At 52.2% G+C, this 22,329-nt stretch overlaps 10 protein-coding genes across 10 annotated transcripts; 6 read left to right on the top strand and 4 right to left on the bottom strand.

The window, feature by feature from the left end:
• Positions 1-1,210: 1,210 nt before the first annotated feature.
• DCW1 (hydrolase 76 protein) lies at positions 1,211-2,713 on the top strand (the record flags this gene model as incomplete). Its single annotated transcript, XM_064833928.1, has 2 exons — positions 1,211-2,011; positions 2,066-2,713. The coding sequence occupies 2 exons, from the start codon at positions 1,211-1,213 to the stop codon at positions 2,711-2,713; spliced, it is 1,449 nt and encodes a 482-aa protein (XP_064698889.1).
• A 473-nt stretch (positions 2,714-3,186) lies between these two features.
• Positions 3,187-3,530, bottom strand: LTS14_001218 (uncharacterized protein; the record flags this gene model as incomplete). The annotated part of the gene is made up of 2 exons (XM_064833927.1): positions 3,187-3,368; positions 3,425-3,530. 2 exons carry the CDS (start codon positions 3,528-3,530, stop codon positions 3,187-3,189), a joined length of 288 nt encoding a protein of 95 aa, XP_064698888.1.
• Positions 3,531-3,841: 311 nt separating this feature from the next.
• On the bottom strand, positions 3,842-4,736 carry LTS14_001217 (uncharacterized protein; the record flags this gene model as incomplete). The annotated part of the gene is made up of 2 exons (XM_064833926.1): positions 3,842-4,274; positions 4,330-4,736. The coding sequence occupies 2 exons, from the start codon at positions 4,734-4,736 to the stop codon at positions 3,842-3,844; spliced, it is 840 nt and encodes a 279-aa protein (XP_064698887.1).
• Positions 4,737-6,556: 1,820 nt separating this feature from the next.
• Positions 6,557-8,297, top strand: LTS14_001216 (uncharacterized protein; the record flags this gene model as incomplete). Its single annotated transcript, XM_064833925.1, has 3 exons — positions 6,557-6,785; positions 6,839-7,296; positions 7,350-8,297. The coding sequence occupies 3 exons, from the start codon at positions 6,557-6,559 to the stop codon at positions 8,295-8,297; spliced, it is 1,635 nt and encodes a 544-aa protein (XP_064698886.1).
• Positions 8,298-8,646: 349 nt separating this feature from the next.
• On the top strand, positions 8,647-9,958 carry LTS14_001215 (uncharacterized protein; the record flags this gene model as incomplete). Its single annotated transcript, XM_064833924.1, has 2 exons — positions 8,647-9,025; positions 9,084-9,958. The coding sequence occupies 2 exons, from the start codon at positions 8,647-8,649 to the stop codon at positions 9,956-9,958; spliced, it is 1,254 nt and encodes a 417-aa protein (XP_064698885.1).
• A 2,943-nt stretch (positions 9,959-12,901) lies between these two features.
• Positions 12,902-14,029, top strand: LTS14_001214 (uncharacterized protein; the record flags this gene model as incomplete). Its single annotated transcript, XM_064833923.1, has 3 exons — positions 12,902-12,988; positions 13,045-13,267; positions 13,323-14,029. 3 exons carry the CDS (start codon positions 12,902-12,904, stop codon positions 14,027-14,029), a joined length of 1,017 nt encoding a protein of 338 aa, XP_064698884.1.
• Positions 14,030-14,473: 444 nt separating this feature from the next.
• LTS14_001213 (uncharacterized protein) lies at positions 14,474-15,160 on the top strand (the record flags this gene model as incomplete). Its single annotated transcript, XM_064833922.1, has 2 exons — positions 14,474-14,727; positions 14,800-15,160. 2 exons carry the CDS (start codon positions 14,474-14,476, stop codon positions 15,158-15,160), a joined length of 615 nt encoding a protein of 204 aa, XP_064698883.1.
• A 1,615-nt stretch (positions 15,161-16,775) lies between these two features.
• LTS14_001212 (uncharacterized protein) lies at positions 16,776-17,524 on the top strand (the record flags this gene model as incomplete). Its single annotated transcript, XM_064833921.1, has 2 exons — positions 16,776-16,986; positions 17,055-17,524. The coding sequence occupies 2 exons, from the start codon at positions 16,776-16,778 to the stop codon at positions 17,522-17,524; spliced, it is 681 nt and encodes a 226-aa protein (XP_064698882.1).
• A 508-nt stretch (positions 17,525-18,032) lies between these two features.
• On the bottom strand, positions 18,033-19,981 carry LTS14_001211 (uncharacterized protein; the record flags this gene model as incomplete). Its single annotated transcript, XM_064833920.1, has 2 exons — positions 18,033-18,281; positions 18,341-19,981. The coding sequence occupies 2 exons, from the start codon at positions 19,979-19,981 to the stop codon at positions 18,033-18,035; spliced, it is 1,890 nt and encodes a 629-aa protein (XP_064698881.1).
• Positions 19,982-21,026: 1,045 nt separating this feature from the next.
• LTS14_001210 (uncharacterized protein) lies at positions 21,027-22,083 on the bottom strand (the record flags this gene model as incomplete). Its single annotated transcript, XM_064833919.1, has 2 exons — positions 21,027-21,839; positions 21,865-22,083. The coding sequence occupies 2 exons, from the start codon at positions 22,081-22,083 to the stop codon at positions 21,027-21,029; spliced, it is 1,032 nt and encodes a 343-aa protein (XP_064698880.1).
• Between the last annotated feature and the right edge of the window lie 246 nt (positions 22,084-22,329).

The raw sequence follows: 22,329 nt of genomic DNA, 5'->3' as shown, positions 1-22,329 counted from the left end.
AAGAATACAGAGGGGTGACACCAGCGGCGCTCTCAGCAGCTTATATGCCGGGAGCTTGGGTACTCATCTCGCATGCGACTTGCGCCTTGAAGGCTGCTCGCCGACTGTGCGACAACCTGAGAAAGTTCGCGATCAGATGCGTGCCGCCTACTCGAACGGGAAAAGTGCATGAAAGCATAACAATGCATTGGCCGGACAGCGCGAGGAATTCGCGGGGAAGAGCGAGCGAGGGTGTAGTCTGGGGTAGCATGAGTCTACATTCAATGCAGTATAGTGGCACCTGACCAGTCAGCATGGTGCTGGCGATGACAGGCTTGTTGATCACAGCTGAATGTCCGCGGTCAGTTCGAGATGATAATCGAACTTTACGCCGGAGTAGCGTCCAAGTCTTGACGTGGGTTGTCGTGCAGCATTCCTGTACTCCTCACGTTGAACAAGGTCCAGCGAAGGCGGAAGCAGACATCTTGTGAAGCCTGCAGACGTAACAGCAAAAGAACGGTCGTCTATTCCCGTTCGTAGACCAGAAGTCACGGCGCACTGTTGCCCGATCCTTCGATGCAACCTCTCGAGATACAGTGGCGCAGGTCCACGGTCGTGGTTGGTTCGCTCAAAAGTGTCACGAGGGCACGGTAGCCGGGGTCAGCTTGCGTTCGGTATGCTGTGTCTGGCCAGGCTACTGAGAAACCTCAGAAGCGTTCGCTACCAACCGAATGATGGGGAGTAGAAGAAATCAATACAAAGCATGAGGTGAAGTCCACGTTTTGTGGATACGCCAAGCAGCAAAGTCATCAAAGAAGGAGAACTGGCCGTGATCCGTCGCGGCGGTGGGTCCTCAAAGTCGATCTGGCCAAAAGTAGGATGGCGCTGGCGATTGAACTGGGACGGCAGGCATGGCAAATCACCGGAGCTTATACATTCGAACAGCTGGAGAACCTCACCAGTCGAACACGTTTGTAACTCTGCAACTCACATGCCCCTTGAATCCTATTGAAGCTACCTATGGATCCACAGGCTGAGCGCAAGCCCGCTGGGCGTCTCCTCCTAGGCGGTTGACAAAATGCTAATTTGAGGAAGCGCAGTTGCTGCCAAGCCTCACTGCCTCGAAGGATTAGACGATCCGTAACGGTGCTCGTAGAATAGGTAAGTATACAGACTCTGCAGTACGCTTTCAAAACTCTTCGTCTGTCTAGAGATTCTGAATATCTTCGAAATGCGTTCTTTCGTGGGATTTGGAGCCATATGCCTGGCGGCGCCTCTGGTACAAGCCATCAGCTTGGACGTCAACAGCACTCAGACTCTCACCACAGCAGCACAAACGGTGGCATCTCGGGTGCTCGACCTTTACTCCAGTAATAGCACGACTATCGGACTTTTTGGCGAACCTTACTACTGGTGGGAATCTGGCCTGGCTTGGGATACCCTCATACGATACTGGGCCTTGACAGGTGATGCTTCGAACAACGCCATCGTTGGTGAGAGCTTGATGTGGCAGGTTGGTTCGAAACTAGAATACATGCCAGTCAACCAGACCAAGGGCGAAGGCAATGATGATCAAGCTGCGTGGGCATTGGCTGCTATGACTGCTGCTGAGTACGGCTTTCCCATGCCTTCTGGAAGCGATGACAATATTACGTGGGTTCAGCTTGCTGAGAATGTCTTCAACGATCAAGTTGGGCGCTGGGATGACAGTTCATGCGGCGGCGGTCTGAGTTGGCAGATCTTTACGTTCAACAATGGGTACGATTACAAGAATGCTATGTCGAATGGCAATTTCGTTCAGCTGGCTGCTCGTCTAGGACTCTACACCGGCAACGCAACGTACACCGACTGGGCGAGGAAAGCCACGCAATGGTCACTCGATACGGGCTTGATCGCCAACACCAGTACTGGCAATCCTGGGGCTGTATATGACGGCTTCAGCACGACGACCAACTGCTCAGCTTTGAACCACCTGCAATGGACGGCTGGTGCTGGAACGTATCTCAGCGGAGCTGCGTACGCATCTAACGACGTAAGTGGAATGATACTGCCGCATTGTTTAACATACGCCACTAACATGGTCAAGTCGAGCACTCTTTTCTGGAACAGCGCAGTATTCGCTCTACTCATTAACGCCAACAGCACATTTGCACCCAACGGTACACTCATCGAGGTTGCCTGCGAAATGAATGACAACTGTAGTACGGACCAACTTGCATTTAAAGGCATCCTCATCCGTGGCCTGGCCGCTGTACGAGACTTGACGTACGATAACAATCTCACTCATGGTGCAAACGCGACCGCACCGCAATCACCTGCTGGTTCAGTTCACGGTCTCGTCAATGGCATACTGCAGACTTCTGCCAAGGGGGCAGCGACAGCATGTTCTGGTGGCGGATCCGGTACCGACTGCGGCAGCAGCTGGACGAGTGGAAGCTACGATGGCTCCTCGGGACTTGGGCAAGAACTGAACGCTCTTGAAGTCATCCTGGCCAATATGCCTGCCAAGGCCATCAAGAATGTTAATAGCACTGCTGCAGTGAGCAGCGGTAACGGCACATCGAGCAGCAGTGGCGGTGGTGGTAGCAACAACAGCTCCACGGGCACAAGCCCGGCGTCAACCAGCAGCTCGAGCGCGGTCCCTAAGACATCCACTAATGAAGCGGCTGGAAGACTGCTCTCCACGACTGGTCTCTTGGTGTCTCTGGCAGCTGCCGCTGCTATGTTTTTATGAAGTACGTCGTAGCTGTTCCTGTACAATATAGTGCGTACACACATCAGGATCATATGTCGGATCACGTCCACCACCATAAAAGCATTACAGCTCTGTCTTTCTGCACACTCTGTACAGCTTTTGCTCCTCGACTTTTCCAGTCGCGCCTTTACATCTTCGGCTACTACAGACTCGCAGACCAGCTCGTAGCCTTAGAGTCGTGGCTTCGAATGCGCGCGGTGCCCGGCTGCGATTGCAATGACCATGTCCGTCTTCTTCGACAGTGTCCGGGCGTCATCGTGCGTGGAAGCAGGCAACGAGGCAGTGCCGTTGTGACTACAGCGTGTCCGTCCAGCTGCTCCTCATACCACACTCGCGGTTTCGACATGTCGCGCATAAACGTCTCTCTCGCGTTTTCGGTTCGTCCCTTCCCATATCCATCTAATCCGCGCTTCCTGCCTCGGCACAGGACTAATGTCTTTATTACCTCGACCTCAGTTGACAAGTCTGTAGACCCCGAGTCCCACCAGACTAGCAGAGAGCGCATATATGGCTCCTTTCCGCGCACCGAGCCCAAACCGCGAACTGCTTCTCATGATCTCGCTTTCTCGTTGGCGGAGCTGTCGCATGCCCGAAGCGTAGGAGTAGATGCCCATACCAGTGAAGACAGCGCTTCCTGTACAGATGGTCTATTAATATGTGTCGGAAGAGAAGGACATGGGACGTACTCACCCATCAACCTGCAGGGAGTGCAGTCGAACTCATTGTTCTGTCGCTTCAGGACATCTTTGACGTCGGCTGGCTGTTGGAGCTGATAGTTCGATGGCGGCGGTGCCATAGCTGACGCTTCATTCAATAAGACAGTAGGACTGTTACCAGAGTTGCGAGGTTGCAGTCGTCGTCGAAGGATAATCCCAGGTCCGAGTTGCATAAGTGCGGGCATAGCGGCCGCATTCATAAGCTGCAGGTGCACAAATTAAGCAGGCATGCCACAAAACATCACGGCACTTCTCCTTGCTGTTCACTTCGACGTGATCGTGTCGTGGTAGCTAAGGCGGCTATATGATCGCGAGGGCAGTGGATAGAAATGTAGACAGCTGGGCACCATGTGAAAGCTTCATATGCTACTATGTAACAGCCAGATCATGCTCATCTACCACGCTCGATTTCGACACTAACCCCCGGCGCTGTTGAGACATCAAGTCGCCAGTCCTTTCTGACCTTGATAGCAGGCACATCTGGACTTGAAGGTGTCCCACGATTCGTTTCTTCGGTAGTATGCGTACTGTGCCACTCCGTACTCTTTGCCACGCCAATCTGCACATCGTTCCTTCCTTGCTGGTCATGATTCTTGCCAATCATCTCGAAGCTGTCCTCTTCTTCATCCATGTGCGTGAATAGACTCGCGAACATGGATGGCTTCTTGGCTGATCGTGACCTCGCGTGGTTCGACGGGTAGTGGTACGGTGATGCTCCGAGGTCACCACTTTGTGCTCCAGATTGGTTGCTCATACCAAACCATTTGCCGAGCCCTAGTACTCTAACTGCAGGTCTCAGACCAGGTATGCAGGCACATATGATGCTACAGAAGGATGATTAGGTAAACATCCGAGACAAACTTGTTTGATAATGCTCACCCGACGTTCACCTCGACCAGAGACCAGATAAAAACGTCGTTCAAATTATATGTGACATTCGGAGAAGTCAAGTCCAGACCCATGAAGACGCTCAGACGGACTAGCGAGACGACTGACACGAAACATCCAAGCAGGAACATGCCATCGACCGCCAGTCGCTGAGCCACTAGTGCATGTAGTGTCCAGACATATGGTATTGGCAGTATAAGTAACAGAGCATCTGTGACGACGTTCGGTATTGAAGCACCGAGATACACCGCTCGTCGGCTCACGCAGACCGCGTCCGTAATCGTGATGTCCCATTGAGCTTGCACTAGATTGCAAATAAGGATAAGCGCCACATTCTGGAGGTGTCGGCAAAAGCTAAGATAGAAGGAAAGGGCGAAATGACTGTAGCCATGCACCATGCGCCCACAACAGCTGCTGAAGCCAGGATAGGCAACCGACTTCGAACAGAGAACAGTCGCCAGTAAAACGCCAGAAGCGAGGCCTTGGTCAGGCCGATGGCCACAGCGTAAAGTAATTGTGCTGCGATGACGCGTTGCAGCCAGACTATCAGACTTGGTATCTGGAATTCGTCTGCATTATAGCCTAGCTTTGGACGAATTCCTGCATCATCCGTCAGATCTGGCGCTTTGAAGGCTACATGAAGTCCTTACCGATATAAGTGTCGTAGAAGAAGCCATTGGCAACCGCCAACGCGACTGCGATCAATCCATCATCCCATCCAAGGTTAGATTTGCCCTGTGTCAGGCGACAAGCGATCTCGAGAGGCACTACAAGCATACATAAGATGTATGTCGATATAGCGGCGCCGTCGAGACGTGCCTGCACGACTTCTGGGCTCAGCATTGCAGTAACGTCGAGTACAGTCGCACCGGTTGTCGTCCGCTGTCAATGATCGAGTCCAGCAGCTATGAGTTGAGGCCGTGACACTGTACTAGTAACCTCATCATGATGTTGAGAACCCATGGTACGTCCATGTCTACAAGTCAAGGTAGTGTGTCAGCGACCAAGCGCAGGACTAGGAGCTCAATGCCGCAGCCAAGGATCGCAAAGGTGCCCCGGTATCTGCTGTGTAGTCCCGCCGGATAGTGCAGGCTATCATCTCGCTTCGCGCATGGGGCAGCGTCGGAAGGAGACAGATGCTTGCGATCTGCAGCGTTGGTGGAGGAAGTCCTCGTGGCTCGCGGTATAAGCGCAGGACGAGATGTCACAGTCATGCGCCTCGTCGCAAGACTGCCCGGACAGAAGCCGATCAAAAAGCTGCACATGCCGGACGGCTGTCTTGGTCATCGAGGCAAGCGGGCGGCAGTCTCGCTGTTCAGTGTCCACACTACGGGCCTGAGCGGAGTTTGATCATTGCTATCGAAGATAAAGCTCAGGATGATAGCCAGCTGCGTCTTTTGTCATATGCTGGTAGAGTGAGTCTAGTCTCCCGTCCCAAATCGTCGATGCATCTTGTTCCTATAGGATAGATCCTGGTCACATCAATCATGCCAGCAAGTCATGTCGACTTCTATGGGGGTGGTAAATGCCATTGCTTGATACTGTAGAGAAGTACGACAAACATGAATGGTTCGGAGAATAGATGCCGCCATTCGACCGCGGCCCGAGGACCGTTTGCCGAAGCTGGAACATGGACTGTGCTGCAAGGACGCGTTAGTTCTATATTTCTCTCATCTTCTGCCGTCTTACACTAGAACAGTAATGTCATAGCATCAAATCACATGGCGGCTAACATGGACCCGTCCTGATGTAGAACGAGAGCACGAGCAACATGAACTCGTCTAGTACCAGGAGGGATGTGAGCACCGAATGATCATACACGCGGCCACTCAGTCCTGACGCCTACTTTGATCTGCACAACGAGGATTACGACTCTACACTGTCTATAAGGCGAGACTTTGAGAGATGCGGCATGGAATAGGCAGTGCCGTGAGTGCCGCCTACTCTACAACCGCACATCCCAGTCGTTTTTACGCGGCTTCAGCCAACCGACAGATTTTGAGTCATGAGACGTCTCGTGCCTGCATGCAACAACAGGCCTAAGAAGAATTCTGCTGCCGGATGAGTGCCCGATGCAGGCATCAAGGTGGCTTCGACACCTCGGCGACAGTCTTCATATGGACTGTTGATAACAGTAGATTCTTGCGACACCACAATATGTATCGAGGCTGTCCCTGTGCATATTACTATTGATTCAGTTTCACAGCGACTGCACAGGATGGCGGTCTTCGGCTCGTTCGACAACCTGAGCTATCCACATCTGGTACTGGCACTGCTGGCAGCTGTCGTGGTTCACGTCGTCGGCACCTGCACCTACCGACTGCACTTTCACCACCTCGCAAAGTACCCAGGACCGTTCTGGGCACGTCTCAGCGTGTGGCCTTCTTACCTCCAGACAGTGCAAGGCAATCGACATGTCTGGCTGTATGAGTTGCACCAGAAGTACGGTAGGAGTTGGCCATTGTGACCTCTCATGCTGGCAGGGTCTGACTGTTGATAGGACCAATTGTTCGATATCGTCCTGATGCCGTTGTTATGAACACACCTGAGGCCTACAGAGCTATCTTCGGGCCAAATAGCAATGTCAAGAAGACTGAGTCATACTATCGTGTCTGGCCGCACAACATCAACTTTATCAATACCTGGAATGTGACCAATATTGAGGCTCATTCTCGCAAACGACGTGTTCTCAATCAAGCCTTCTCTGGCCGTGCTCTTCGCGGCGCTGAGCCGCACATTCACACCAACGTTGATCGATGGCTTCAATTGATCAAGGAAAAAATCGTTGCTGGCACAGAATGGACAAAATCTTTGAATATGGCCTACGAAGCCAACTATCTCGTCTTTGAAATTCTTGGTGATCTATGCTTCGGCAAATCATTCGACATGAAGGAGCCTGGGAGCGATACCAAGAACATTCCCGACCTGATGGGCTCCTTCTTGCAACTGATGCACCCGGTATATTACGCATGATGGCAGAGCTCGATTTGCCGAGGCCTGACAGATTACAGATTGCGTACTCGCCCATGGCTGAATGGTGGTTGTGGATGAAGCCAAGAGGTCTGGACTGGCTACTAACCTTCGCCATTCCCGAGGATCTGAAGAAATGGCAGATGTTCGTCAAGAACAACCTCAGTGAGCGGACTAAGGTCGAGCAGCAGCTGGTCAAGTCCGGCAAAGGCGAAGGGGCCGCTAGAAAGGACTTCTTCCACTACTTGTTTGATGCCAAGGATCCAGCTACGGGCAAGGCTGGGTACGAGCTCAACGAGCTATATGCTGTATGCGAGGCGTTGACAATTGCTGGGTCCGACACAACAGCCATCGTCACAGCAGCCATGACCTTCTACCTTGGTTGCGATCCTCGCATACAGGACAAGCTTACCACGGAGATTCGGAGGGTCTTCTCCTCGTACGACGAGATTGCTTCTGGAGCAAAGCTGCAGTCATGCAAGTACTTGAAGGCAGTCATCACTGAGACTCTCCGCATGGCGCCGCCAGTCCCCGCCGATCTAGCTCGTGAAGTCATGCCAGGCGGTTCCACGGTTGAAGGTCATTTCTTCCCGGAGGACACGAAAGTCAGCACTTGCTTGTACAGCCTCAGCTATAAGCCGGATGTTTACGAGAAGCCTTTTGTCTTTAGGCCAGAGCGCTGGTTGACTGATAAGGAAGATCCCGACAGTGATCCAGCAGAGAAGGTAGCGCTTGCAGACAGTGGCTTTTGTGCTTTCTTCACAGGCAATCGTGGGTGTGTTGGCATGAACATGGCATGGATGGAGATGAAGATCGTGTCAGCCAAACTGATATACACTTTCGAGCTGAGCCAGGATGCTGCTGATAGTGTTGGCGGTGGCAGTCCATCGAAGCCGCCTGGCTACCAAGACCCAAGAGTGTACCAGCTGTTCGATGCCTTCGTGGCTATGCGAGATGGGCCGATGGTTGAGTTCAAGCTGCGAGCATAACGTGTTCGTTTGACTCCGCCACTGTAGAACCATCAGGTGATAGTAGGCTCAGTACGTAGCAACATAGCTCTTAGCAATCAAGATGTCTTCCAGGAATACGATTTTAGGTGGTCCTCTGGGCATGTAGAAGGCTTTTACCGATATGGTGCCTTTCTTAAGATCAGAGCTCTCCATCATCCATCAGCGGCTTGCGGCGTGAGCAAGCCTAAGAGTCATGGCTGTGGGATCATGTACCTTCCTATTGTAGCGATGTCGCAGACCCACCGCACCATACACGAGAACATATCAACTCAAATATATTTATCAACCAAGATGGCGATGTCTCCAGCATCTCCTCTTACACTCCATCATGTCAGACCTCTCGAAATGTCCACCATTGACCAGAAAGTCTGTCCTAGATGCTCACAAGCGCATTGAGCCGTATATTCACCGGACACAAGTAGCGACATGTGATACGATCAACCTCCTTGCGTCAACACCACAGTCAGAAAGATGTCCCAGCAGCGGGCCAAACACAGCGTCTGAGTCGGCACCTCATGAGTCGACCAAAAATGGCAGTGCGGCGGAGTACAAGGCGAATCCCAAGGTCAGGCTGTTCTTCAAGTGCGAGAACCAGCAGAAAATCGGAGCATTCAAGGCCAGAGGAGCATTCCACGCACTGGGCAGGTTGATAGAAGAGGAGGGGATCGAAAATGTGAGACGGAAGGGCGTAGTCACACACAGCAGTGGTATACACAGGCAATGTGTTCGCCCGTATTTGACGCCCAGGCTAATGGCATCATACAGGAAACCATGCTCAAGCTCTTGCACTTGCGGCCAAGACATTCGAGGTGCCAGCCCATATCGTAATGCCAACGATTAGTACACCATCTAAAATATCTGGGACCAAGAGCCACAACGCCCATGTCATTTTCAGTGGCAGTACAAGTGATGAGCGAGAGGCCGTCGTAGCTGAAGTCATCGAGAAGACCGGTGCCACGCTTGTCCCACCATATGACCATCCCAATATCATTCTTGGTCAAGGTACGCAGGCACTGGAGCTCGAACAGCAAGTAGAGGACATGCTTGCAGAGCAGCCTGCCCTCGGCATCTCTGGTAAGACAAAGCTAGACGCTGTCATTGCGCCAATAGGTGGTGGGGGCATGCTCAGTGGTATATGCACTGCTCTGCACGGTACAGGTATAAAGGTCTTTGGTGCCGAGCCCAATTTCGAGGGTGCAAATGATGCTGAGCTCGGCTTGAAGCAGAATAAGCGGATCGAGAAAGTCAAGACGCTTACAATCGCTGATGGACTTCGGACGCCTGTTGGTGATATACCATGGAATATCATCACAGACAAGGAGAAACTGCATGGCATTTACAGTGTGGACGAGAGCCAGATCAAAGCTGCGCTGCGACTAGCCATGGAGCGAGCAAAGCTGTTCATCGAGCCATCTGCTGCGGTCCCTTTAGCTGTCATGCTATATAACGAGGATTTCAGAAAGCTGGTAGAGCGAGAAGCTGGCCCTGAGGGCTGGAACATTGGCATCATACTGTCTGGTGGGAATACGACTGTGGAGGCCATTGCTAAACTGTTTCAAGCATCTGGAAAGGTGGCAGAGCGGGCAGAGAGCAAAATCACCACCAATGGGGAGAGGGTCGCTGAGAATGTGGCGGGATGATATTTTCAGTCATCAGTCATATTCCCAAAATCAAACTCTAACGTGGCGGGTAATAATCTCTCAAGCTCAGCATCGCTGACCATGGGAAGCCCAAACAATGCTGCAAACTCACTCGATAGTGGTTCGTATAGCTTCTCACGTCTCTTCATACCTGCCTTGATGAGCTTCGAAAGGTCTTGCAGGACATTGTCATACCGGGTCGTTCCTTATTTTGGCGCATGAATTTCGCTCACTGCAGCTGCCCATTTCCCGAATACTTCGTCGTTGACCCTCACACTGATCCTTCCAACAATAACACTGAAGCCATTGATATCTGTCCGCTCATGCTCGACTATCTCCGCTCGTGTCTTGGAAGAATCTTCTGTAATCGCTTAGTCGAAATCAGCAAGGACAATGGTAGGATACTCACGATGATTAGCCTGCCCGTTGGGTCGAAAGAAAACAATACCTGCGTGAAGATTGTTATGTGCAATGGCTGGCCACTTCTCCGCGAGCCTGCCGTTCGCCTGCAGACCACCGTGGAGGTATATCAATGCTTGTGCTAGCTGCGCGCTTACGTGCCAGCCGATTGCATCTGGAAGATCAAGGTGAGGTTGCTGCCAAGAAGTCAGGATGTCGTGGAGAGTGCTCTTACTGCAGAGTGGCATCGTGAACCATGTCTTGATAGTTTCGGACTCGTCTGGTGCGATCATATCAAGGACGTTTGGATGTCCTGGACTACGGATTCGATTTAGTGCTTTGATCTCGTGGTGGACTTGATGCTTTAGTTTACCTTGTCTATTTGTGCCACTGCTAGTCTTGGTCACCTGTAGTGAGCCTTGGAGTTGTGTTCGAAGAGGATTTGTCTGGTCTCTCGCATCAGGTCCCCGTAGCGCTGCGACGACGTTAGATGCCTTGTGTGGAAGGGAGAGATGTACTGTGCAGGACTGTCCGACGCCCAGCGTACGAATACACAGGTTCCTGCCTACTCCTGCAGCTATAGCTGAACCTCCGCATAGGTCGGCTTCGCAAGATGTTGCATGGCTGGACATGATTGATCGTGGTCTGTACGATAAGCATGGCCAACTTGTCCGGATGAGCTGCACTACAGTAGATACACACATTGTGATAGTGTATCTCTTTGTCTTCGATCGAGCTCATCAAAAAGAACAAGGCTTGATCTTTGTCCTCGTTGACCACGCTCGAGTCACGTCTGAGTCTTTGTTAGTCTCGAAGTCGGAGTCATGGTCTAATTGAAAATTCTCGGGTATCTACAGACGTTGCATGACCATTTCTGAGGATTTGCGAGGCCAAAGAATCAAAGCCAGACCGCAAGTACCAAGACTATACCCAGTGGTAGCAAGACGCCCTTCGAGAGTCTAGCAGCACTCGCACTCAAGGCTGGGTCACCACCTCGTGAGTTTCCGACAGTGCACCGCTTTTGGCCCGTATTCGTTCCAGACGGAACCAATGCAAAACTTCTGATGTTGTAAGGTGCTTTGAAGCACTCACCGCCTGTGATACAGTTTGACTGAATCCAGGGCAAGACTTCGGCTCCCAACTCGTTATCTCGTTGCTGCTGACAATCCAAACCAGCGCAGGTCTGGAAAGACAGCTGGCCGACATCGTGACCGTTGGCTTTGGAGAAGTTAGAACTGAAAGTCGCTTGCGAGTAATAGTAGTTCGAGTAGTTGGCTTGTGCGTTCCAGTTCTCTACGCCTCCCAGGGTATAGTTGACGCCGCAAATATTCGAGCCAGAGCATGTGTATGGCCTGGTACTATAGGTTACATTTGGTCGTGTCCAGGTTTCGTTCAGATTGAAGCATGTGAAAATGGCTGGGTACGACAATGTCTTGATGGATATAGCCGAAGCCGGGCTGCTGCTGGATGTGTCATTGCTGCATGTAGACTGCGCGTCGTCGTCAGAGAAGGTGACAGAGAGACCTGTGGGTATGCTGCTTCTATCAGTGCTGGTCAAGGATGATAGATGGTCTCCTCACTTACCCCGAGGGTTGTTGAGCGACAGCCGCGACAGTAAGAGCAAGCAGCTCGAATATGAGAGCAGTCAGCATCGTCCAAGGTGTTTAGTAGATTCCTGAAAGTCAAGAACAAGCACTTGGGCTCTCTGAATATAGACTCAGAGAAACAGCCAACCTTTATCTATACCGTAGCACCTTCACTATCGATCATCTAGTGGATGGCATCGCGCGCTATCAGTGTCGCATCCTCGTAGGATCACTTTCGCCCACGGACGATGGTATTGGTCCTAGCAGTGACGTCCGCCTAGAGACGAAGGAAGAAAGCAAAACATGCCAAGCATACCAAGGATGGTCCCGTCATGTACCATCCCGTCCAGATCCGGACACAGTGCGCAAACCTTTTAGGCCAAGGATATCCGGATCTGGACGGAATATCCAACGTACTTCATGCGACATTGTTGAGAGAGGGACCATACGACTCACGACAATGGTATTAACGGTGCTGGCATGAATCGAAGATGTCAAGATCCAGGAGTCTCCACTGCCAAGGCTAGCAACGGGCATCGAACCAGGAAGAAGACCGTTTCTCAGCCTCCTGCTGGTCCACTCCTGGTCAGCGCAAAATGCTGGGCAGCGAGTACAGTAGTTGCACCGAACATGCCACTTCGCTTTCGATACGAGGTTCAACGGAGAGATTAATGCAGCCTGTATGACTGGAATAACATGCTTGTGCACGGGATAAAATGCACAAAGCATAAAGCGGCCGCATCATGATGGCTTATTAATTGCCATTGCACAAACACCTCCCTTGCCGGCGTGATCGAGGCATACTAGGAGGGAAGTTCCCATCCATGTCAAGGTTTGTGCTCGTGTTTCGGAGATTGTATAAGAGCTCGATGTAATGTCCAATGGGCCAAGTATGACCAGCACTTCCCTCGTCAATCATCAAAGACCGAGTTTGACTCAGGAAACTGACATCAGTACCATGGCTCCAATCAATGTCGGCCTCATCGGCGGCACAGGCGAGACAGGAGGAGCGATTGCCGAAGGCCTCTTCGCGGCAGGCGGATTCGTGAGTCCATCCATGTTCGCGACAGACTAGCCTCATAGCAACTGATATCACGACAGAACGTTGTAGCTCTGACTCGACCATCCTCCCTGTCAAAGCCTAAGGCGCAAGCTCTGAAGGAACTGGGCGCCGAGCTCCGTCCCATTGACCTGCACGGCTCCCACGAAGACCTTGTGAAGGCGTTGAACGGTATTGAGATTCTGATCAGTGCCATCGATGCTCGCAGCCAACTCGACCAGCTACCATTGGTCGCTGCTGCCAAAGAAGTTGGCGTCAAGCGCTGTACGTCTCGGTATCCAACAACCAATTCATATTATGCCACCCTGACACAGCACAGTCCTACCCTGTGCCTTCATCACTGCCATGCCAGCCGGCGGTCTACACCTCCTGCGCGACCAGAAAGAAGTCGTGTACAACGCCATCAGAGTGGCCAAGCTCCCCTTCACAATCGTAGACGTAGGCTGGTGGTACCAGCTCGCTCATCGCGAACTACCCTCCGGCAAAATCGACTACGCGATTATGCTCAAAGGCCAGAACCTGCCTGGAGATGGAAATGTTCCCAATGCTGTCACTGATCTCTACGATATCGGGAAGTATGTCGCCAAGATCATAGTGGATGACCGGACCTTGAACAAATCTGTGCTTGTCTACAATGAAGTCCTCTCCCCCAACCAAATCGTCGAGATGATGGAAAAACTCTCCGGCGAAACCATCCCACGTAACTACGATAGCCTGGAGACATATCAATCTCGCATCGCCACCAACACCCCCATCTTCGCCGCTGACCCCGAAAACAATTTCCTCGCCGGTCTCATGGTAATCGAGTCGCAATACCATATCTCCTGGGGTATCCGCGGTGACAACACGCCGGAGAACGCGAAATACCTCGGTTACCTAACGAGTAAGGACTTGTATCCTGATCTCAAGTTCAAGGGGTTCGAGCAGTATTTGACGGAGGTTATTGAGGGCAAGGCGAGGGTGTTGGGGTATGAACAGATGAGGGAGTTGATCAAAGGGTTGCAGGAGCAGCATGGTAGTAAGTAAGGTCCGGGTCAGTACCCACATGCTTAGGTCGATGGTACAGGGAGTCGGATTACAATACAATACTAAGGTATGTTGTCGTCGTTGTATCTTCGGCCGAAGATTCTCCGTCCTTTGACGACATCCTTGAATTTGTGCATGCTTGCTCATTTCGATCTCAGCCTTGCATGGCAGTTTGATTATCTGTTGTCCAATGCTTCACACTGTACCAAGCCGAGTCGTGTCGTGTTTTCGTCCTACGTTATTCCGCCGTGCATGCCAGAAAGTCAAGATGAGCACAGCACCTCAGAAGCGAATACGCCACCGCTTCGTACCACCATTCAAAGCCAACTCCACCAAACCTGACGATGGACGAATGCAACTACAAGGCATAGTCTTCGACATGGACGGCACGCTCTGTAAGGACTGCCAACCATCACTCCATCCTATGATCGTTGTCGCTAATCAATGTCACAAGAAGGCGAACCCCAGAACTACATGTTCAAGACCATGCGTGAAGCGTGCTCCATCCCAAAGGAAGAAGATATCCTAGACTACATTCACTCCCTCTCGGACGCCGAGCAAAAAGTTGCCTTTGGAAAGATCCAGGCGATTGAGACGGAAGCGATGGCGAAGCAGATTCCGCAGCCAGGTCTGGTGGCGTTGATGGAGTTTCTGGATCAATTTGACATTAAAAAGGGAATATGTACGAGGAACTTCGAGTATGTGTTCTACCTGAATCGAATGGATCTTTCACGATTCTCCGATTATGCTGATGAATAAATGTTCCACAGCGCGCCAGTCGACCACCTCCTCAAAACCCACATACCACACCACATCAACCCCTTCCACCCGATCATAACCCGGGACTTCCGGCCGCCAAAACCCTCACCAGCCGGGATCTTACAAATCGCCCACTCCTGGGGCGTCACAACCTCGTCTTCCGTGCCCTCAACGCCATCAGATGAGAGACTATTGCCACTCATCATGATAGGCGATAGTATAGACGACATGACCGCGGGCTACGATGCCGGTGCTTTGACTGTTTTGTTACGGAGTGAGGGAAAGGAGGGGTTGGAGACGCATGAGAAGACGGATGTAGTGGTTGATAGGCTGGATGATCTGGTGGAGATGCTTGAGAAGGGCTTGAATTGATGCACGAATTGACTCATGTGGGTGTAGTCTCACAGCGCATTCAGTATGGTCATGTGGAAGCAGGTTGGTTAAGGTATAGAGCAAAATGCATATATCGCGCCGCATCGCGTTTAATCTCATTATAGTAAGTCGTCATCATGTATCTCTACTTAGCCGCACGAAAGATCCCGCTCGCTTGCTCATGTAGCTGCAAACAACATACGATGCATCTCATCATGATCATCCTGATCATCCTCATACCAGTCGTCCCAAAGTTCACACCCACTACTGCGGCGGCTCATAAGGCTTCACAAGCATCTGGCTGAAACTCGTGATACTGTCCACACCCCGGACTTCTTCCACCAGTAGAGGCATCTTCACCACATTAAAGTCCTCCCCATACAAATCATCAATCTGCTCCAAATACTTCTTCTGCATTTTCCGGCGCGAATTACACTGTTCGCACGGATTATCCTTCTTCGGGAACAACAGCTGATTCACCACGATGGCATGGGTGTCGATCTCGTAGGTTCCGAGTTCCTGGATCATGCGTTCAGTTTCGTAGAGGGAGAGGAATTCGGGGATCATGACGGGGATGAAGGTGGTGAGGTCCGGGTTCTTGAACTGTTTGTTGACATCGCCGATGGTGTTGCGTAGGTCTTCCATTCGTTTCAAGACGTCGTCGAAGCTTTGACCGTTGGGCAGGCCGCCGCGGGCGGAGACGAGGTTGTTAATCATGCCGCCGAATTGCTGCGATAGGGCGGAGAGCTTCTCCAGCGCTTTCTCGAGCACGGATGGAAATTGCAGGAAGCGGAGGGTATGGCCTGTAGGTGCCGTGTCGAAGATGATGATTTCATAGGACATGGTCTTGACTTGCTTGAGGACTTCGGCAAAGGACATGGCTTCGTCTACTCCCGGGATGGAGAAGGCCATATCTTGGAACATGCTTCCTACTCCTCCCAACCCGGCCATGGCTTCTTGTGCCTCATCACCTCCGGCGGAGATCAGGTCGTTGATGGATCCATTCGGATCAATTTCCATTGCAGCGAGGCCTTCGACGCCAGTCACAGGCCTGGCGTCTTTGCCGAATTTCATTCCGAAGGCGTCGCTGAGGTTGTGGGCCGGGTCGGTGGATATCAGCAGCACTGACTTGCGGGCTTTGGCCATTTGGACGGCGAGGGAGCAGGAGGTGGTTGTCTTCCCCACACCTCCCTTGCCGCCGACGAAGATCCATTTGAGGGTCTTTTGATCGAGGATGGGTTGGAGGGAGGATGGCATCTCCGCGTCTGCCATGGTTGCGGTTGAGGGGAGGGTGTTGCAGTGGTGGGTGTTATCGTTGTTGGGGGAAGAAAAGAAGAAGTAGATTTCGAGTGTCCAGGTAGCGAGATCAAAAGTTCATGTGATAGCTTCCCTTCTGACACATGTTCTCTTCTCATCCGTTCATGGCCTCCCCAGCTTCCAGGTCGACTTCGACAGATGACGATGGTGGGGCCGTATCATCAGCCACAATCTGCGCGTGAGCCCCTCGTGGCGTAATCGTGCATACACTAGCGGCATATCTAAAGATCATCCTTGCATACAGACAAAGTGTTGCATCACATCAGATTTGACGATGATTATACTGTAATACCATCTCATGTCGACGCCTTTCCAAGCACCAGGCGCGATCCGTAATCTCTGGTTCCGATGGAAAGCTCTGCGCCTCCCATGGCGAAAACAGTTCCTCGTCGGTAACGACCTAGCCGGCAACACCTTCTGGGAGTTCCGAGATGCCTTGCAAGCAGGACGATGGAGGCGGATAGTGAAATACAGCAACACACCACATTATGCGGATGTGAAGATATCACGTACGTGCCTACCAACATTACATTCCATGTAATCTCTACGCGACGTCTGACTAATAATGTGATTACAGCACAATGGCACCAATGGCTCCGCCACACCCGTCCCCTCGCCCCAACCCTCCAAGAACAACAATACGAAGTCTCCCGCCAAGAAAGCATGAAGATCCTCGCCGCCCGCGCAGACGAACGCTGGAACAGCATGCCCTCCTACCTCGACTCCCCCTCCAAGAACCTATCCCAAGCGCAACCGAGTCTGGCGCCCAAGGATCCAGGTGGCTACGCGCAGCAGACCGAGCCAGAGTATAAACAGGGCGTCGCTAGTGGCGTGGAGGATATGGGGAAGGTGGCAGCTGTGGCGGTGGAGGGCAAGGATGGGAAGGAGGTGGATGAGGGGAGGTTCAAGGGTGGGACGAGGGAAGCGCCGAGGAATCTGGAGAGGAAGACGGAGCCGGCGCCTTGGGCTGGTCAGAGGCCGGCGGGGGCGCCGAGCGAGAATTGGCAGCCGGAGAGTTGGACACCGGGGCCTGCTGCGAGAAGGTGATTGCATCGTCTAGCGCGGAATTGGGTTGTATGACTATACCGTACAATTATGTACTAACATCTGCTCCTCCTATATCACGTGTTTCCGTCTTTATTACAGATTGATGGACCTCAACTACTTGGACCACTACCCACGAGAAACAGTGACCTGACCAATGCGTGATGTAATTTGATCAATCCTAGCCGAGGAGGCGGAGAGAGGCAGCGAATGGCGACGGAGAATGGATATGAAAGAATGCGGTGCAGGTGAGTTACATGATTAGATCTGACGATGGATAGGGCCCTGATATCTTCGGAAGACGTAATTCACCTGAGTCGTTTGAGCGGAACAAAGATCAGATGCATGCAGCTCCGGGCTCTTACCCTTCTTGTCCTCTGTCCAAGCAATCGTTATTTGACTTAGTATCATCATTATTACGCCTCCCTGTATTGTCTATAGAATCTACCCACCATAATACGCTAGAACGCTCAAAATCGCTCTCAAACACGATTAAGAATTACATCACGCATCACACCTCAGCAGAGGCGGACCCTCCAGACCCAGCCTTCTCCAAATCAACACGCATCTCCTTCTCCACATCGACCTGCTCATCCACAGCCGCCATCGTAGCCATCCCAGCACCCATTTCAGCCTCGGCTCCTACCCTTCTAAGAGCCTTCTCCTCCGCTCTTTTCCGTCTGGCGTCTTGTTTCTGTCGATCTTCGCGCATTTGGCGGATTAGTGGGGATTTTGATCTTATCTTCCAGCCGTAGCGGTACTGACGACGCATTCGTTAGTATGGCTCGGCGCTCATTTGAGACTAACGCAGGAACTTACGAAGATGAACGGGATGGGGATGAACAATGCTTCGAGGAGTGCCAAAAGTGTGCCTGCCCAATGGGCCCCCAAGGTCCTGTACATCGACTCGCCAGCTAACGGCATAGTAGCGCCCATAATCGATCGCAAGACAGCGTTTCCAGCCAGGGCAGAGGCGGCGTAGATATCGTAAGAGTAGACCAAGTAGTTCGTAGCGTAGATGAAGACGCCGCAATTGCCCATGCCGAAGGGTATACCCGCCAGTATAGGCACAATCCAGTGCACATTCGGTGTACCCGTCCAAGCAAACCAGATCTCGCCGATTGGGATCAGGACAGCCGCGATGCAGACTACACTGACCATTGCCTCGGGTGGAACATCGTCCGTCTCGCTTTCGGGATCTGGTTTGTGGGAGTTGATCATCTTGCGGATTAGCGGCTCGCCACAGATGACGATCATGGAGCCGACTCCGATTCCGCAAAAGGCGAGTCCGGAGAGACCAGGTGACCAGCCTCGAAGACCACTAAAGACGATGGGGTAGGCGACGAAGCATAAGTAGAGGACACCGTAGACTAAGGAGATATAAGCGTCCCAGAAAAGCAATATCGGCTCCGTGACGGTCATGACGAAAGGTCGGGACAGGTTGAGCTTGAGCAGGGGCCACAGTTCTTCTTTGTCGTCGTACCGGCTCCACCATCGTTCGTCGTTGGTCTCCTTGCGCTTCTTCGCTGCTCGCTTTCGAAGGATAGCCGGAGCGTATGTTTCCTTCACCAGGCTCACGACGATCCACGCCACACTGGCCACAATCACAACGACCCACGACGTCCATCGCCAGCCAAGATACTGGAAGACGAAACCACCGACTACCGGACCGATAACAGGGCCGTTCATGGGACCAATCGACCAGATGGAGAAGGCCAGAGCACGATGTTCCTCGTCTACTATATCGTTGACCGTCCCCGGCGCATTAGAAATCATAGCGGCCGCACAAAACGCCCCAAAGAACCTCGTAATCAGAATCGTCTCGATATTCTTCGCCACAGCCGTCGGGATCACGAAGACAACAAACATGCCCAAAGCCACGATGTAAATCGGTCGACGACCAAACATCTCGCTCAACGGCGCCAAGATAACAGCTCCAGTCGCCATCCCGAAGAGGTAGGTAGTGACTCCCAACACACCGATCGTATCCGAGATCCCGAACGCGGACTGCAGACCTGGGATAGCAGATGTGTAGCTCGTGGAGTAGAGGACCACGCACGTCGTGCCGTAGGACATGACGGCGAGGATAATGGCTTTGTACCATAGTGGCCATTGTTGAGGGTCCTCTGGGTCGTGGTCGGCAAAGTCGACTTCGAAGGCTGGGTCGTTAGCGGTGCCTGTTGTGCCTTGCGTCCATGTTCGGTTGAGGGAGGTGGCGACGATACCGCCGACGGCGCCGGTGGAGGAGGTGCGGGAGAGTTGTGGGGCGAGGGATCTTCTGTAGTTGTTGTGGTGGTCGTCGGAGTCGTGGTCGGATTCTGTTAATATGCTGTCTCCAGAGTTCGAGTTGGCGTCCTCGATGGACATGTGTGATCGTCGTCGGTCATGTTTGGGTTGTTCTTTTTCGAAGATCTCGGACTGCACCTCCTTGGTGGTGTTTGCCTCCGGATTGGTCGTCATTGCTGGACGTTGCGTTCAGTAGAGCGGATGCTTGTAGTCGATGCCAGCGAGGTCGGTCCCAATGCCAAACAACACGACAACCGAGGTTGTGGTAGAGACTGGTCTGAGAGATACTGCTGAGTCAATGCCTGTGGAGTGATCCCCTCAAGAGAGCAATAGGGTAAATTTAGTAGGAAGAGAAAAAGAAACTTAGGCAGGGTGGTCTGCCGATTGAACGACAGCAAGACTTCGATTGCCGCATCGTGACTCGTAATCGTCGTAGCATGGCCTACCTACCTGCCTTTTCCTGTGTCCGTATGCGGAGCTCGGTGCCGGCTATTGAGAGAAGAAGATTTTGGTAGGACAGCGGAATTATTGATGCGGAAAGAAAGGTTAGGTGCAGCGGCAAGAGCAGAGTTTGCATTGATGCTTGCCACTTCCCTGCTGAGATCTTCCGCCAGCCTAGATGAGAGAGTCGCTTGTTACATCGGAGGCTCCGATCGTGGGGCGCTATCGAGCGAAATGCGGTGAAATTGCTGTTGCATCTGATCGTTCTTGTCCTTCGAATTTTTGAAGGTGGCCGTTCATCGGAGTTGAAACCTTGGGTAGAGCGAAACGCATGCCAAGTAGCGATCCATGCGTTTACTAATGCACGAGTGCCGTCTCTGCCGAGTAGACATCGACTCTTCCTGGACCTGCAGCTCTGTGATTGCAATAAACTCAGCTTCGCGATGATGCAGACCACTTTCCCGTAGATTGCTGCCGCGCGCCTAACGATGCGACTCAATGCCCTGACTGCTACGCTACCTAGGTAGGCCCTACAGCAAGCATCTGATGTGCAACAACCCCGAAGCGAAGCAGATTGAGCGGAATGATCGTCGGGTTAAGATGCTCGGCTCTAACTTCTTGTAAACAGAGGTGAATGCTTTTCTGAGTGGAGGACGTGACCGACGGACCCACAGACCACATGGTAGGAGCAATCGATATAACATTGTCAACAAGACCACGATGAAACACATGCAACAAGGAAGACAATAGATCTTGGCATTGAACACCCACAACACGTCTAACCAAATCTCATGACAAGCTCTTCGGGCTTGTTGCCCAAGATCTCATCAATCTCCTTCATAATCTCAGGCGTAAGCTTATCAATGACCTCCAAGCTCTTCACAGCATCGTAGACCTGCTGGGGTCGACTAGCACCAGTAATGGCACTGCTCACATGTGGGTTTCTAAGCACCCACGCCATGGCCAAGGCCGCCTGGTTCACACCCAACTTCTCTGCGACAGGCTTCAGCGCCTTCACTTTCTTGGCCTCCTGCTCCCAGTCTTCAGTCTCGAAGCGCTTCTGCATGCTCTTGACGAAGTTGTCGTCGCTGGTGGCGAAACGGGAGTCTTCAGGAATACCATCGTTGTACTTGCCAGTAAGGATACCGGACTTCAGTGGCGAGAAGGGAGTCAGTCCCAGCCCACGTTCTGGGTATAGGAGAGCGAACTCCCTCTCGACCTTGTCGCGAACCAGCATATTATACTGCGGCTGCTCCATCAACGGTCCAACCAGGTGCAGCCTTTCTGCCACAGCCCAGGCTCTCTCGATCTCGTCCGCGTTCCACTCGCTGGTACCCCAATAGAAGGTCTTTCCCTGGTCGATTAAGAAGTTGAAGCCACGAACAATCTCCTCCATCGGCGTATGTCTGTCAGGTCGATGTGCGTACAGCAAATCCACGTACTCAAGTCCCAGCCTCTCGAGCGAGGCATTGGTACCCTCGACCAGGTGCTTCCTCGACAGACCACCGTTGTTGACGGGATTCAACCCATTAGCTGACCCCCAGTTTATCTTCGTAGATATGACATAGTCGTTGCGCTTCCACTTGTACTTCTTGATTGATGCACTCGCCCATCACTTTCTCCGACTCGCCACCAGCATAGCCCTCAGCACAATCGAAGAAATTAACGCCGGTATCGTAAGCAGCTTTCATGCAGGCGAAGGTGTTCTCGTTCTCGACGTGCCCGCCGTATGTGAGCCAGCCGCCGAGAGATATGGCAGAGACTTGTAGGCCTGAACGGCCGAGAAAGCGGTATTGCATCTTTGGCAGATCTTTCGGTGCTTCTGTGGAACCCATGGCTGCAGTAATACTTTCTTGGTTGCGGTAATTTTGGTTGTAAGTCTTCTATTGCTCTCTTACTTTCTATGTGTCGTCCTAGATGGTTCTTAGATGTGGAGGAAGGAATGGCAGACAAGCAGGAAAGGCTGAGATACTTACCACTATTTTCTGCGGCCTTGTGGCAACGTCAACAATAACTTGCATTGTGCCTGAATGCAATGCGGTACATCATCAGCCGCATCGCATGCAGTCACCGACGTCTGG

Source organism: Recurvomyces mirabilis (genome assembly GCF_035927965.1).
Source record: "Recurvomyces mirabilis strain CCFEE 5264 chromosome Unknown scaffold_2, whole genome shotgun sequence".
NCBI lineage: Eukaryota > Fungi > Ascomycota > Dothideomycetes > Mycosphaerellales > Teratosphaeriaceae > Recurvomyces > Recurvomyces mirabilis.
Note: the sequence above shows the minus strand (reverse complement) of the source record. Positions and strands in the feature narration are given on the sequence as shown.